General features: G+C 40.7%; 2 protein-coding genes across 4 annotated transcripts; one reads left to right on the forward strand and one right to left on the reverse strand.

Moving 5' to 3' along the window:
• Positions 1-3172: 3172 nt before the first annotated feature.
• Positions 3173-10063, reverse strand: ptpn1 (protein tyrosine phosphatase non-receptor type 1). The gene is made up of 9 exons (XM_077598438.1): positions 9724-10063; positions 9191-9281; positions 9020-9120; positions 8064-8162; positions 7853-7990; positions 7548-7757; positions 6630-6791; positions 6383-6537; positions 3173-5563 (listed from the first exon to the last, which is right to left on the reverse strand). The coding sequence occupies exons 1-9, from the start codon at positions 9778-9780 to the stop codon at positions 5296-5298; spliced, it is 1281 nt and encodes a 426-aa protein (XP_077454564.1). The 5' UTR covers positions 9781-10063; the 3' UTR covers positions 3173-5295.
• A 355-nt stretch (positions 10064-10418) lies between these two features.
• klhl12 (kelch-like family member 12) lies at positions 10419-15347 on the forward strand. 3 transcript variants are annotated; one of them, XM_077598404.1, is made up of 13 exons: positions 10422-10667; positions 10763-10866; positions 11296-11522; positions 11585-11738; positions 11811-12028; positions 12155-12304; positions 12374-12488; positions 12555-12661; positions 12791-12986; positions 13063-13221; positions 13299-13397; positions 13465-13651; positions 14210-15347. In XM_077598404.1, exons 2-13 carry the CDS (start codon positions 10809-10811, stop codon positions 14334-14336), a joined length of 1797 nt encoding a protein of 598 aa, XP_077454530.1. In that variant the 5' UTR covers positions 10422-10667; positions 10763-10808; the 3' UTR covers positions 14337-15347. The 3 variants fall into 3 exon arrangements, with proteins under 3 accessions (XP_077454520.1, XP_077454530.1, XP_077454538.1); XM_077598394.1 differs by having other exon boundaries at positions 10419-10667; positions 12374-12661; XM_077598412.1 differs by lacking the exon at positions 10763-10866 and having other exon boundaries at positions 12374-12661.
• The last annotated feature ends 111 nt before the right edge of the window (positions 15348-15458 follow it).

Raw genomic sequence — 15458 nt, forward strand, 5'->3', positions numbered from 1 at the left:
AAATGTGTCTAATTTGAGTTCTATTAAACACATTTTATTACTATTAAACCACTAGTTATGTGTTACTTTGTTAATTGTTGGCGAATTAGAAGAAATTAAAAAAAAAAATCCAATCCAATATCTTTTTGGGGGGTGTTTTTTCAGAGTGTTGGAAGGAATTAATTTGTTTTTAGTTCATTTCAATGGGAAACGTTTGCTCGAGTTACGAGAAGATCGACATACGAGCTCAGTCCCGGAACGAATTAAGCTCGTATGTAGAGGTACCGCTGTAGTTATTTTTTAGGAGGATAAACTCAAAGTAACATAAGTTTCAGTAGTGCACTCAGATACAGTGGCTTGACTAAGGAGGGTTTTTTTCTGAGATACAAGATACCACTTTCACTTGAAGATTACCAGATATAGAATAGATACTATCTGAACGCAAGTCGAGCGACTACATATCTACATTCACAAGAATATAATCTTCATCTTCAGTGAAGACCAACCATGACTTTGACTGTTCTTAGAGACCAAGAGACAAGTAAATTGTGGTATATTGTGCCAAAATTCATTGAGTGACCAATTTAAACTTACCTTTCAAGTCACTATTGATTGTCTTAGGTATGATTGTTTTTCATTTGTTTATTTTGCAATTTGTTTAGAGTTCCAGTCTTGCTTTTATCAATAGTGATTGTGGCTTTATGGACATTGGTAGTCATGTGGGCGGCTTCTATGTCCGGCGTGGGGGTCACACCTCTGCTCCCGTGGACCTTTTTTCACCTCCCACTGTCTTTCTGAGGTGCTGCCTTGTCACAACCCCAAATGGTGACCCTTCAGTAAATGTAGAAAGCAATGCTACTTGTATTAGGTAGCATATACACATATTTAAGGATGTTTATTTTGAATCGCCCTTCCTTCTTTTCTTTTTTGTTCTTCATTTTCCTCTGTCCCCAGAAACCCTTTTGTCCAGCTGCTTTTTTGGGGGGATAAATACCACAATAATTCATCAGGACAAAAAATAGCTCTCTGAATCTTCATAGTAGCGATGCGTTAATATAGACAATATTGAACTCAAATAGCTGAACAGGTTAGAGGTTGGCCTAACCTCAAAAGGGTCACCAGATTAAGGTAAGTGTTTGTGTGTTGATTGATGGCTTCTCATTCATACATTTGCATTGTTTTCTTGTTTCTCTCTTATGTGTGCTTCTAAAAGGCATATTGGTTTTTTATCTTTGGGGTTTAAGAGAGAATGTGTTTAGTTGGGTGTGGACTGCACGGGTCGTTGTAGGTCAAGGAATCCCGTTTTATAGTTGAACATTAGTTGAAGACACACTCAGACATTCCAATCATGTTGATGCTAACTTTTCATTGGATTCTTGCATGCGATCGTATAGGGTTGTTCGATTTACTACTGCGTGAGTAGAAGCTACATTTGTAGCAGGATAACCTGCGTTGTTCCCAAATCCGTAAGCATCTGACTCCTCTTGGACAGGAAGAAAATCCCTTAAATCCCATGTTGATCGAAACTAGTTTTGAAGGAGGAATCATGCCAAAAACATGAAGGCTCGCCAGAGACATTTGTGTTTCCTGGAGAAAAAACTTAACAGTTTGGATTTGAAAGAAGCAGTGCAAAATGCAGGAAGAAAAAAAACAGCCAAGAAAGAGAGGGCGTCAGTTGTCTCTCATCAATAAACTGTCTGTTTTTGTCTGATGAAATGTTGAAATAAGCAGCGTAGGGCATGAAGACACATGCCACACATGACAGTGGACTGACTTCCTGTTAAAATTGTACTTCCACAGTAACGTAAACGAGTAGTGACTCACTTTGCACAGTCACACTTGGAAAGGCTTCTGTTACATACAGGAATTTCCTGATCCCTTCATCTTCCAATGAAAAGAACAGAGGCCTTCGGAGTAGTCGTACATCGTCCGTCCCTCCCTCCCTCCTTCCCTCAAAACCAAGTGGGAAGTTCCAGGTTAATAACTAAACAGCTCGGGACATTGGGAGTGCGGAGGAGTCAAGAGGGCAGGCGAGGGAAGGGGGAGACACCCCCGTTTGCTAGATGGGGACTGCAAAGTCAGCACTGTTCCCATTTATAATCCTCAATGCACTTTGGATACTTTTGACTTTTTTGTGTGTTAAAAACAATCACACTGGCCCTTTCTCACAAGCCCCCAAACAAGCGTGTTTGATCACAGAGTGAAAAGTCCAAATCTATGCAAAGGTCGAACACAGTGACAAGCACGTCGTGGCTTTCAGCTGACTTCCGGCCCCTGGTCACACCTTGATTGTAGTTTTCCTACTGCAGATAAGTTCAGCTTGTACAATCTTGCAGGCTTGACGTCAGCAGAGGGCTGGTTGCGAGTACTATTACTCACAATGTTTGAATTGCATTCCTGTACAGCATGTACCAGTGTCTACCTCTTATTTCCCAAACAGGAAGTTGTAGATTGCCCAACCTCTAGCACCCCACAAGAGTAAGGGGGTGGGGGTCGACTATGATCACATTTTGGGAAGGCACATTTGTCAAGTGGGGAGTATATATTTTGTATTAAAAAGGAATGCTGTCATTTTTCTCACTGCTATATATGTGTGCTTGTAATTGTTACGCAAGGAGACGAAAGTTCATAACTGATCTTCATTGTAAATAAACAAAGAGAACAAACCCAGCAGACACAATAAAGAAACAGGATGTGAGCAGAGATTAAAGCGCAACAGCGCCACTCTGCGATAATTAGTAGACACGTTCCCCAAAATTGCGAAATACATAGCCTGTAAATAAATATCTCATCTCATTTTCTGAACCGCTTTATACTCACTAGGGTCACGGGGGGTGCTGGAGCCTATCCCAGCTGACTTCGGGCGATAGGGGAGGGGGGGGGACATCCTGAATTAGTGGCCAGCCAATCGCAGGGAACAAGGAGACAAACAACCATTCACGGTCACACCCATACCTAGGGGCAATTAAGAGTGTCCAATCAGCCTACCATGCATGTCTTTGGAATGTGGGAGGAAATCGGAGTACCCGGAGAAACCCACGCAGGCCCAGGGAGAACATGCAAACTCCACACAGGTGGACCGACCTGGAAAATGGACCAGGAATACATCTTAAAAATATTTTCTTCTCTTTTCATTTATACTTTGTGGATTATGTGAAGAACATAAATCAAATCAAAAAAAGGACCCAACAAATCCATCGTATATTTGTTTATTTGAAAAGGCCAACATGTAAATAATAAAATACATTTTTAAGCTCAGCATGGAAAACAGGAGAACATGGTGCTGATGTTGAATCCCTTGCTCAAAAGCAAAAACGAAGTCAGCACAGCAAATCCTGATATGAAATATATATAGTCAGAGTTTGTCCATCAGTAGGACAATTATACATTCAAAATGTAAAAAAAAAACCTGACGGCCGACTGACTGACTCATTTGTTGAATGCTTGCAGCATTTACTCACTCTACAGCTCACCTGCTGATTTACAAAACCAGCATGCTAAAAGTCAACATATGCATTCAAAACAGCATTTCCAGCTCAGGGCGACGGTGTCCTACAAACACTACAGTGTATTTTGTTGTTGTTTTGTTTTGTTTCTCTGTGCTGGTGTTAGGTTTGTTCTTAAGCCTCGGTTCACTGTTCAAAGAGAAACGGCGGTTTATGTTGCTGGCAAATAGTTGGCTGTTTATGTTCCCTCTCCTACTGCTGTGAAAAATAATCTACACTAGTTACAATCTTTCTCCATTTTTCTTTAGTGTTTTTTTTTTCCTCAGAGTAATGGGTGAGTTTATCCCATTGTATTTTAGTGGGGGAGGGAGTACACCCTGCACTGGTTACTTTTAATTTGCAGTCACATCTAGAAACCACTCATCTGCCCTATAATTGTAATATTGGCAACAATGGGAGTATGCATATGCCACAGAAAGTGATGAACATAAAAATACCTGCTTAACATTTGTCCCTCTAATGTGAAAAGATTTCTTGTTTAAAAAAAAATATTATACATAAAATAAAATAAAGGTTCAAAATGGTGACAAATTCTCTCCATTCTCAAACACTGGAACCACACTATACCCAACTGTCAGTCAAAGACCACTGCTTTGATACAGAAAAATGGATGTTACATTATCCAGCACAGCAGAGTCCAAAGTTTCACCTTCAAGGGTTGCATACAAAAAACATACATATCCAAATATGTAATGTCCAGTCGCAGTTCTTCGCCTTTTAATGCTTCACCTCTCATGTATGTTGGGAGGAGAATCCATACATTCACTGACTTCACTCACATAAACGCTGACCAAACAGCAACGCTTCCTTTTCCATGTTCACTCATTCCAACATATTGTTGTGAGTCGGCCCTGTCTAGTTGTTTTTATTTGAATCCAGGAGTTACTCAATTTTGATTTTACCATTGAGGCAGATGAAGACAATTACGTACAAGAGGTCATGTTTTGAACATTCTGCTAGAGATGATTAATTGCTGTGGGCACTCGGAAAACATTTTTCAGCCCCTTTACTTTTTGGATTTGCCTTCCTGACGTCATGTGCGATGTCTAATTCCTTCATTACGCTTTTATCATAATCTGCCTTTGTGTTATTGCTGCAACTAACAATTGACATTTCATCAACCACTGAGCTCATAGACTGACTGAAAGTGAAACGGTAAAGAATGTTTCACAAACATGAAGTGCATCAAGCCTGAAGGTGAGCAAACGAGGCGTGTGTTGATAAATGAAGTGTGAAAAGGCCTTGGGTGCCAACCTTTGTCAAACACTATTTTTTGTTTCCTCATCATTCTAAATGCCTTTTTTAAAAATCTTTCTACAATTATACATTTGCATGGCTATATTGAAAGGACTGTTGTAGGTTACTCAACAGCATATGAAGTCACAGGAGCCTTTTTTTTTACATTTCTTGACTCAGATCAGTAAAGATAATTATTTTCAGCAATATTTAATGTCCAATTAGCAAGTCTATAGAGTCACACTGATATGTCTAACTTGAAATTGACCATTCCACCATAATTTCCTTTTTGAATTTTGAACTCCAATTATCGCATTTAAGGTAACAAGAGTGCCTCTCATTCACGACCACGTGCTGTAAAAAAATACGTGCACCTTCCCATAATATAGGCTGTGGTTCTTATCTCACCATTTCTAAGGCGCTTTGTAGGAACGGCGCTGTGTTGTGTGTTTAAGATGACGTATGTAATCGGGGACGTGATACCTTGAAAAGACCCTGAGTTTTCAAGACTAACATTTGGCCAAGCTAGTCAGTGGAGGGAGAGAAGGAGAAAGAGGGAAAGGAGGAGAAGACATCAGTGGTAAAAGGCTCGATAGCAAACATAAGCACTCAGCGCCAGCCCTGTGCACAGGCACATGTTGGCCAGAAGGGGAGACCAACTGTCAGGCTCGGTAGGGGCTACCACTGGCTGCTGGATGGTGGCCTCCGTTCGTTCCACATCCTGTTGAGGCTGGGCTTTGTTTTCAGCTTTGGGGATTGGACCTAGGGTGTCTTCGTTACCACCAGGAGGAGGTTGTGGGTTGACTGTCGTTCTTCTTCGCACCTCAGTGTCTTCAGACGACCTGCGCGAGGAAAGCAGATGCTTGAAGAGCACCTTAGACATAGGACAGCAATCCTAAAAGATATTGTAACACATCAAGGGTGACCTCATTGAAGGCTTGGCAGTTTGAATGTGGTCTCCAGTTTGAAATTACAAATGAGAAACCATTCAACTGCTTAATATGTTACAGCATGAATGTATATAAAATGAAATAAGAATTCCTGTTGGTCAAGCTAACTGAAAATTTTAAGGAGGCATTACTTGAATTCTTTTAAGTTATTTATGTGGTAATCATTTTATCAGGTTAACATTGGTAACTTGATTAAGTGCATTGAATTAACATGAATTATTAAAATTTGGGGGGAAATTACTTTAATTCCGGAATAAACTAAACAGGAAATGTGCCATAAGGATTCACCATCCAAAACATTGCCAAGGGTTCAGTGCCTAGGAATGGATGTCCATCTTTGTCATTGGGACTCAAATACAATCCCTTTTTCTGAGTTATTACGGGCCTGCGTGAAATACACGTGATTAAGTAATGTCATACTGGCAATGCGAGCGTGTGTATTAGTTCCTTAAAAAGGGCTAAAAAGTCCCAAAAACTTTCCTCATGAGTCATGTTCAAACTCACGATCCGACCCACTTCCTATTCGCAGAATCTATCATCTTTGACAGCCATTTTTTTAGATATCAAGTAACTGTTAAATAGTAAATATTTATCTTAGGTTGATGTTAATGCTATGGTTAATGGTTTCATCTGGTGCTATGCGCTCATCCCTTGAAAAAAAAAATCACCATTTATATGATTAATCAATGAAATTCAATAAGAAGGAATTACCCCAGGCTGTGGATTTCAATCGATTTGACAACCTCATCAATATCAGGAAAAAACAATGGCTCGACTTTGCCATTTTTAGGGTCTCTTGGAGGAGGAAGGGGAGGAGTAAATTCAGGGGGATCATCTTCCTCATTAGAGAACTCCCTCCATGATTCCTATTAAGACATACAAAATACAGGTCAATATTCAAAATATCATCAAATGAAGTGTCTCAATGTCACTGCAAAATGATGGGGAAAATCCTTGCCTGTAATGACAAATCTCCTTTGAGGTATTTAGCACCTTCGATGACAGCAAGGTAAGAGAAGCGAAGTTGATCTGCTGTCTGAATCAAGCCCATACGATGGCGGCGCATCTCGAGTAGAACATCGCGGATACGCACCGACGATGGGTCCTTGCGGAGAGACATCTGTGTGGAAAAATTAAATGAATTTGGCATACATAGCAGCAAAACTATCACATTTGTCTTATAAAATGATGTAAAAAGGCCAAAAGGTACATGCGTGTTAGGGGAGATTGGTCCTAAATGTGAATCGACATACATTGCATGTTAAACCTGCTTCAACTTTTCTATCAATTTCAGTCCAGTAAAATTAGTAAGAAAAGTTCAGGTGTATTAAACTTTTAGCTACAATGCAATTGCAATTATTGGAAATCCTTCCAATGTGTTTGTTTTTAAACATTTAAATACAATTGTTATTTAATCTTACATAAATAAATTTTCATCATTATGCTATTGTTCCTTTTCCAATATTCTAAATGTATTGAGGTCATATATTTTCATATACTAAATAGGAAGTTTGATAATGTCAGTCGGTTCAAAAGTATTAGAACACAAACATATTCTTTTAGTTTATAAAACAATCATTTTGCCAATATTTACCTACTTTTCTGATATATTAGAGACACAACCAGTAATGAAATCTAAGTTTTAAATTTAACATTTTTGGAAATATTCATTGTTTGCAGCCATAGTACAAACAAGAGACATGACGATATAAATAAATATAAATATCAGCAGTAAACTAATGCAAAAAATATTTCCAGATTAGTCGATTAATCAATGAAATTATTTACCATTAAAAATATTGAAAAGTGACACCCCTAATTTCAAAAAAAAAGAAAAGAAATCTAATGTTTGGATTTGTATTAGCTCAGTACAAACCAGTAATAGGCAGGTGTCCACCAAGCAAAAGGTCCCAGAGCGTCCGATGCCAGCGCTGCAGTGCACCACAACTGGCCCCCGGTCCGAATTCATACAACCCGACTCCCGGACTTTGAACAAAAAATTAAGAAAGGAAGCCGGAGACTCGGGCACCCCAAAGTCAGGCCAGGTGGTGTAGTGAAAATGTAGAATTTCACGAGTCTCGAGTGTCTAGCGAGGGGAAATGTCACAAATGCAAAATAGGTCGGTCAAAAATGAGCACAGGACAAATGTGATGTTCCACTTTGTGGCCATGCGGAACTTACAGAGAGATTTTCCAGCTCTAGATGACGAACTGTGTAGTACGATTTGATGTCTTCGGAAACAAAGGTGAGCTTGAAGTTGGTGTCCTCAAAGATAGCGTTCCTCTCTCCTCTGTGGGGCCAATATTGTGCGCACTTGACCTATTACAGACCACCGATCAATTATTTTTGGGCGTGAATCGGAGGAAGACGCATCACGGAACCGCCTGCTTACCGATCCTTTCTCAATCACTCTGTTGAGCATCACAACACCGCAACTCCGTTGCTCCCATACCATCTCCCAGAAGTGGCCACAGGTGTTGGGTAGGGGTCCCTGATTACATGCAAACATGTTAAAAATAAAAATAAAATAAAATGCACACACACAAAATAGATATTTAACCCATGGGGTAGGTAACTGTGGCAGTAATACATACTTTTTTTGTAAAAAATAAATCAGTACCAAGACACAGACTCAAATTTCAAAGGTTTGTAATCATGGACCTAAACACCTAAAAAGTGGAATTACTTCCACTTGGTAAGAACACTCAACACCCTTTTAGTGATCGTTTGTTATCAAAAACTAGGCAAAATATGTTCAGTTTTTCAATGGACAAAAAGCAGACGAGACATGAATAAAGCCCACATGGATAAACAACAACTAGGAAAAAAAATCTGCACATATTTTAGTTGGCTAATACCGACAAAAAGAAAATATTTCCTAACAAAGACCAGTCAGTAGAAACATTGCACTGGTCATAAAATCAAGGTTGTTGGTTTTAAGTGGACAGAAATGGAGCTCATTTTAGAGCAGTAAATGAAATATTATTACTAGCTAATATGCAAAAAGGAATACTGGACAGCTATTGATCACTGCAAATGTGTTGTTGACGCTTTTAAAATGTCCAAAATAACATTAAGATATTACAACTAACTAACTAAAAGAATATGGTCTTAGACAAGCATAAAATCTAAAATGCTTGGCATCTAAGGGACTAAACCAAAACAGGGTGAGATTTACTAAATGGAATAAAACACTAACAAGGACAATTGAAACCAGACTATGGGCTAAACATTTTTAGAAAAAGTAGCATTTAAACTACACCTCCACAACTAACAAATACGTCTCCTTCCATCCTACATTTTAGTTAGGAGGAGAACAATGCAGATTTATTCCAGAAAGCCGATTACCTGAGTAAGGATGTAGTTCCTCTGCGCCTCTTCTACAGTTATTAGGCTGGCATTAATGTAGTCATTTGCATTCTTCTGCAGGCATATTCTACTGTGGTCAACTGGGGAGAAGAGGTCCAACTGATTCAACTTTTTAATAGAGATTTAAAAGATGCAGAGCAGGAAACTTACATGGACTAACATCTCGATAGCGGTTCCGACCCTTGTTTTCTTGTAGTTTGGCCACCTTGCAAGGTAGTTCACACGACTGTTGACGGATCTCCTGAGGAACAAGGACAATGCCGTTGTGTTAGAAATTTGGATTCACACTTAGAAAAGTATAGCTGAAATTTTACGACAATACAGAAGCTTGCAAGTGAACATGATTGAAACAAACTGAAGTTGAAATCCACCTCATGCTGATTAGCGTTTTGTGCAGTGGCTATTATTACTTTATTCTTTTCTGTGTTCTTAATCATTTCAAGCCTTATAAATGCCATAAGCGGGGAACAATACAAAGGTCACTTCTACGGTGTTTTTATTAACAGTTCATTACAAATTTCAGGCAGCGATCATTCTAAGGAGCACATTTATACATGTATATACACATTATAGTTGTGTAATGACAATAAAAGCATTCCATTCAATTCAATTGAGGCTACTTCTGACCCATCATAATGGGTCGCCTAAACAATAATTTAGAGTCAAAACCCCCGTTTACCCACCTGGTAAATGGCGCTCCAAATCCTGTTGTCATCGATTTCCCGAAACTCGGCTTCCATTGCTGACAGTCCAGCTGTCGATCGTTCGTCCCCCGCTGCGAACAACTCACCTCGTTTTAGACGAAACCCTTTCCAACTCCTAAAAGTGTGCCAAACAAAGAGGGAAAGCCACCGCTGTTGATTAGTTTTCAATCGAGCAACATATATGACAATATTACAAATCGGCCCGTTGCTAGTTCTTGTTGTTAGCGGAAACGAACCGCGGGCAAGCCCCTCCTGAGTCCCGTAAGCGGTGTAGCTACATGCTAACAGCCATCCTCGGCGGCCAAACAACGAAACCAGGAAGCGTCAATGCAATTATATAATACCACCGTCGACGGTTCGGATATAAGACAGGCTAATAAATTCAGAAAATGACCATTTAGAAACGATCGAATAATTTTGAGGTGTTTAGTGAGCGTTTACTTTACCATTGCTATAGCAGTTCAGTGGACACGCCAGCGGGAGCGCGCACGGAAGACATCTTGGTGCTTCGAGAGAGCGCACGTACGACGTACGTACGTATCGTTCACGTTTTAAGTAAAAAGCTAACCTACAATTTAAAAAAACAGTATGTGTATGTCTCTCTATATAAATATACACCCTAATACAAATCAAAGAGAGAAAAACTGCCATAAATGAAGCCCTGACTGTGGCTTACACTCCAATCTCTAGAGGGCGCTAATGAATCCTGAACGTCAAATGCTCCCCGCTAATGGACACGAAGAAAAAGCGCTGCCAATATTTTGGATATGTATACTGTGCGTAATATAGGCACGATCCAAAATGGACTGACTTGATTGTTCCCAGCTGTATTACAGCAAAAACGGGAAAGGGGGATTTTGATGCAAAACAGCTCGCAGAGCAACTTAGCTTGACGCTTTGAGGGAGCTTGAACACAGCGACAGGTACTATGAACCTTTTTGAGCTGCTCCCATGTTTGTGTCGCTTCATGTCTTGTCTTCTGGCTGTCGACTGACTTCCTATGGCTGTATTTCTGTAGCTGTTGTACCGCGTCGGCGTTAGCCTTCAGCTGCCACTGCTAACTGATGTGTGGCAATAATTATTGCCTCACAGTGGTGGAAAAAGTATTCAAATGTCTGAACGGTAAGTTGCATGAGCCGTGTTTACATTTCAGTGACATCCAAGGAAACCCAATGTTAAGAGCACGCTCAATAAACTCAATCGGCAGCAGAGACGTATCCCCTGAACATAAATATTGTGGCAGTGTTTTTAATGAGCAAAATCGCATCAATTGTTGAATTACATACGCACTTACTCAGGAGTGATAGACCTTTGCTGAATTTAAATGTTGTGTACCATTCTTAACTCAGTCAATGACTGAACCCCCCCACTCAAAAAGAGTGGTCGTCTCTTCCAATCAATGGCATTCAAACATGATTGTTTATTCCCAGCTCTCCCAATTCAAATGATGTGTTTTGCTTTCAACAACATCCAGTGAGCAAGTATTGTTTACACAGTTTGAGATTAGCGGTCCTAAAAGCTCACTTTAACTTTGTTCTCACTGTCATTTAGATTCCTGGAGTGGTTTGAGAGTGCTGAGTGACCCCCAAGACAGCATGGCCCCCAAGGACATCATGACCAATTCCCACGCCAAATCCATTCTTAACGCTATGAATTCTCTCCGGAAGAGCAACACACTTTGCGATATAACGCTCAGGGTGGAAAATACGGATTTTCCCGCTCACCGCATTGTCTTAGCGGCCTGCAGTGATTATTTCTGTGCCATGTTCACCAGTGAGGTAATATAAGCATTCAAAATGCAAGCTAATATCATATTTTTCATCTCAACATGTTGTGTTAGCTTGCAGAAAAGGGCAAATCCTTTGTGGACATCCAGGGGTTAACAGCCTCGACCATGGAGATTTTGTTGGACTTTGTTTATACGGAGACGGTGCTCGTCACCGTGGAGAATGTACAAGAATTGCTCCCTGCAGCATGCTTACTTCAACTTAAAGGTATGTACAATTCCAAATGACGTACGGTACGTGTGAGATGTGTCTCTACAATGACATCTTTCTGTTCCACAGGGGTGAAAAGAGCATGTTGTGATTTTTTGGAGAGCCAACTCGATCCAACTAACTGCCTGGGCATCCGCGACTTTGCCGAAACGCACAATTGCCTCGACCTGATGCAGGCGGCTGACATCTTTTCCCAGAAGCATTTCTCCGAGGTGGTTCAGCACGAGGAGTTCATGCTGCTGAGCCAGACAGAAGTTGAAAAGCTGATCAAATGTGATGAAATCCAGGTAAAGAAAAATAAGGTGACCAAAGGTATATTATCATAATTCTATTGCAAAACAGCTGAAACCTAGAGAGGGATTTCTTTTTTTAGGGAAGCCAAACTTGTTCAATCGAAACCAACCATTTTGTAGGTGGATTCAGAGGAGCCCGTATTCGAAGCTGTGCTGAACTGGGTCAAACACAACCGAAAAGAGAGAGAGCCTTATTTGCCCGACATGCTGGAGTTTGTCCGGATGCCATTGCTGACCCCCCGCTACATCACGGACGTCATCGATGCCGAGGTGTGACACAGGTTTTCAAATGCGTTGACCTGTGCCTGTCATAATCTTGTATGTTTTATCCCGTTTCAGCCACTCATACGCAGTAGCCTACCCTGCCGAGACCTCGTCGATGAAGCCAAGAAGTTCCACCTGAGACCAGAGTTGAGGAGCGAGATGCAAGGCCCGCGTACGCAAGCCAGATTAGGTTGGTGTTTTCTTTTTAGTTGCTCTTCGCTACCAGCACCGTATTACTCCTATCTTCTGTTTTCAGGTGCCAAAGAAGTCCTTTTAGTGATCGGCGGCTTCGGAAGCCAGCAATCGCCAATTGACGTTGTTGAGAAGTACGATCCCAAAACTCAGGAGTGGACCTTCCTTCCAGTGAGTAGTCGTGCAACAATGGTTTCAATTTTCAGACCATGGTTGACAAATTGGAATATTTTATGATAACTCATCAACTAGCATTTGTTCATGATGATCGCTTAACTGATTAGCAAACTCGATTTGCAGAACATTGCAAGGAAACGGCGTTACGTTGCCACGGTGTCTCTCCACGACCGAGTTTATGTGATTGGAGGTTACGACGGGCGCTCCAGGCTCAGCTCAGTTGAATGTCTAGACTACACGGCGGATGAAGACGGGGTTTGGTACACTGTGGCCACCATGAATGTGCGCCGTGGCCTTGCCGGGGCCACAACACTTGGAGGTGAGGTGTTACGTGAAGAAAACCTTTCGTTTCCCCGATCGAATGGCAGCATCATTTTTGTATGCTTTTGACTCAGACATGATATATGTCGCCGGCGGCTTTGATGGCAGTCGGCGCCACACCAGCATGGAGCGATACGACCCAAACATTGACCAGTGGAGCATGCTTGGAGATATGCAGACGGCTCGTGAAGGCGCTGGTCTAGTGGTGGCTAGCGGACTGATATACTGCCTTGGTACAGACGCACTTCATGCACTATTTGTTTTACACACGAGCCTCCACCTAATGTTTTGCTTCATATTTTTTATGAAGGAGGCTATGATGGACTGAATATACTCAATTCAGTGGAGCGGTATGACCCCCACACAGGCCACTGGACAAGTGTCACGCCGATGGCCACCAAACGCTCTGGTCGGTGTTTGAGGAAAAGAGAAAAAGATTCAAGATGAAGTGAAAACTGAATATTCTGCCTTTACAGGAGCGGGCGTTGCGCTGCTCAACGACCACATATATGTGGTCGGAGGCTTCGATGGGGTTTCGCACTTGGACTCTGTTGAGGTCTATAACATCAGAACAGACTTTTGGACCACCGTAGCAAGCATGACCACACCTCGGTGCTACGTCGGAGCGACGGTCCTGAGAGGGCGACTCTACGCCATCGCCGGGTAAGGAACAGGCTGCCTTTCCAGGAGAATCTTTACTGACATTATACACAAATTCTCAATTAACTCTTCAATCATGATTGTGGTCATATCATTCTCCAGACATTCTGGTAAATAGTCAAATCGCACAAGTGAAAAAAACATATAATAACAAGAAAAAATAAAATGTGGTGGGCAAAATAAGAGACTAATTATGGGGACACTGGCATTTACTTTGACTGACTGCTCTTGTGTCTCATACTCCGCACGACTCCAAGAAAAACCTCACTATATACGTGATACACAGCCAAGTTATCAATGACCAAAACTATTCGCAGTAACCGTGCCCTAACAAATAACTGGGAAAAAAATTCAACTCAACAAATACAAAAATACTAAGAGATGGTGTTTGAAAAGACTTGACGTAACACAAAGACTTTTCTTTGACAATTGCAGACGTCAAATATTTCATCAAGTTGAAATGTAATATCACTTGTCGGTGTTTTTTGTTTTCTTTTGGCTTTTTTGTGTCATTTCACGTAACTTTTTGTATTTGTTCGTCGTCTCTGTTGACTTTGGCAGATATGACGGCAACTCTCTTCTCAGCAGTATTGAATGTTACGATCCGGTGATGGACTCGTGGGAAGTGGTTACCTCCATGGTGACGCAACGGTGCGACGCAGGAGTCTGTGTTTTACGAGAAAAGTGATTGTCGGGAGACTACTACGCCAACCGAAAAAAGCAGGACTTGGATACAACACCTTTTAGAAAAGACGACATTTTCATTTGTTCAGCAGTCAGGGCGATCAAGGTAACTTCCAAAACCTCGTTCGCTGGACGTTCAACCTTTCGCCACTTTCAGAGATAGTGCTCGACAGCGATCCACTTCCGAAGATCCCGCCGCCATCTGCATGGCTCTCCTTTTTACTGTTGTTAATTGTGAGATTATTTTTATCCTCAAAGTGCAATATATTTGTTACAGAATTATATTGTCGCCACACCAGAAAATAAGTTTGACAGTAGATTTGGCTAAACAAAAATGAGCAATTTCTTCTAGTTAGGGTCAGTATTGGGTAATGCCTTTTCTGTCTTATGATTCACCGTTACTAGTGAAGTACTAATAATAATAATGCCAAGGTTTTTTTTTTTTTATAAATCAATAAGACATACTTAAATGCGGCTTGATTAAGTAACTTGAACTAGCAAGAATTGCTTTTTGTTTACCCAATCCGCAAGTGTAATTCATTAAGTTTTAACGTGATACATCACATTATTATGTCAGAACTATTCGTGTGAAAGGTATTACGTTACAGCATGATAAATAACTTTTTTCTGGTTTGTACAGTACACTTCTTTAATGTGTACACGTCATCAGAAAAGAGATGCTTAATGCCTTATGAAGCCAGTTTGCATCGCTTTGTGAACATTCACGTTGCCTCTCAGTTTAATGAGCCATGTACTATAAAGCATTTCCCCCGCTTGACAATTCTCGTTGGAAGAATTGATGTAAACTCAGAGTGGCTAGGTAAAACAACTGGATAAAAATTTAGGATAGTTCGAGAAAATGACTGAATCCGTTCCACTTAGGATAACATTATTTCCTTTTTTTATTCTTGACCTTAATTTGAGAGATGTCATTTATTTCTCACTCAAGCATTTCAATTTGTACAGTGTATTACTTTAAACTTGCTCGGAATGAGAATGAACAGAAAAAGTGAAACATTGTATCTTGATTGTATGAATGTTCCTCAGTATTGGCGACTCTCAACTGTGCTTAAAAGGACCCCTTTATGATCCCACAGTGGTCATAGAAGTATATGTGGTCCTTTCT

Source organism: Stigmatopora argus, chromosome 1 (assembly GCF_051989625.1).
Source record: "Stigmatopora argus isolate UIUO_Sarg chromosome 1, RoL_Sarg_1.0, whole genome shotgun sequence".
Lineage (NCBI taxonomy): Eukaryota > Metazoa > Chordata > Actinopteri > Syngnathiformes > Syngnathidae > Stigmatopora > Stigmatopora argus.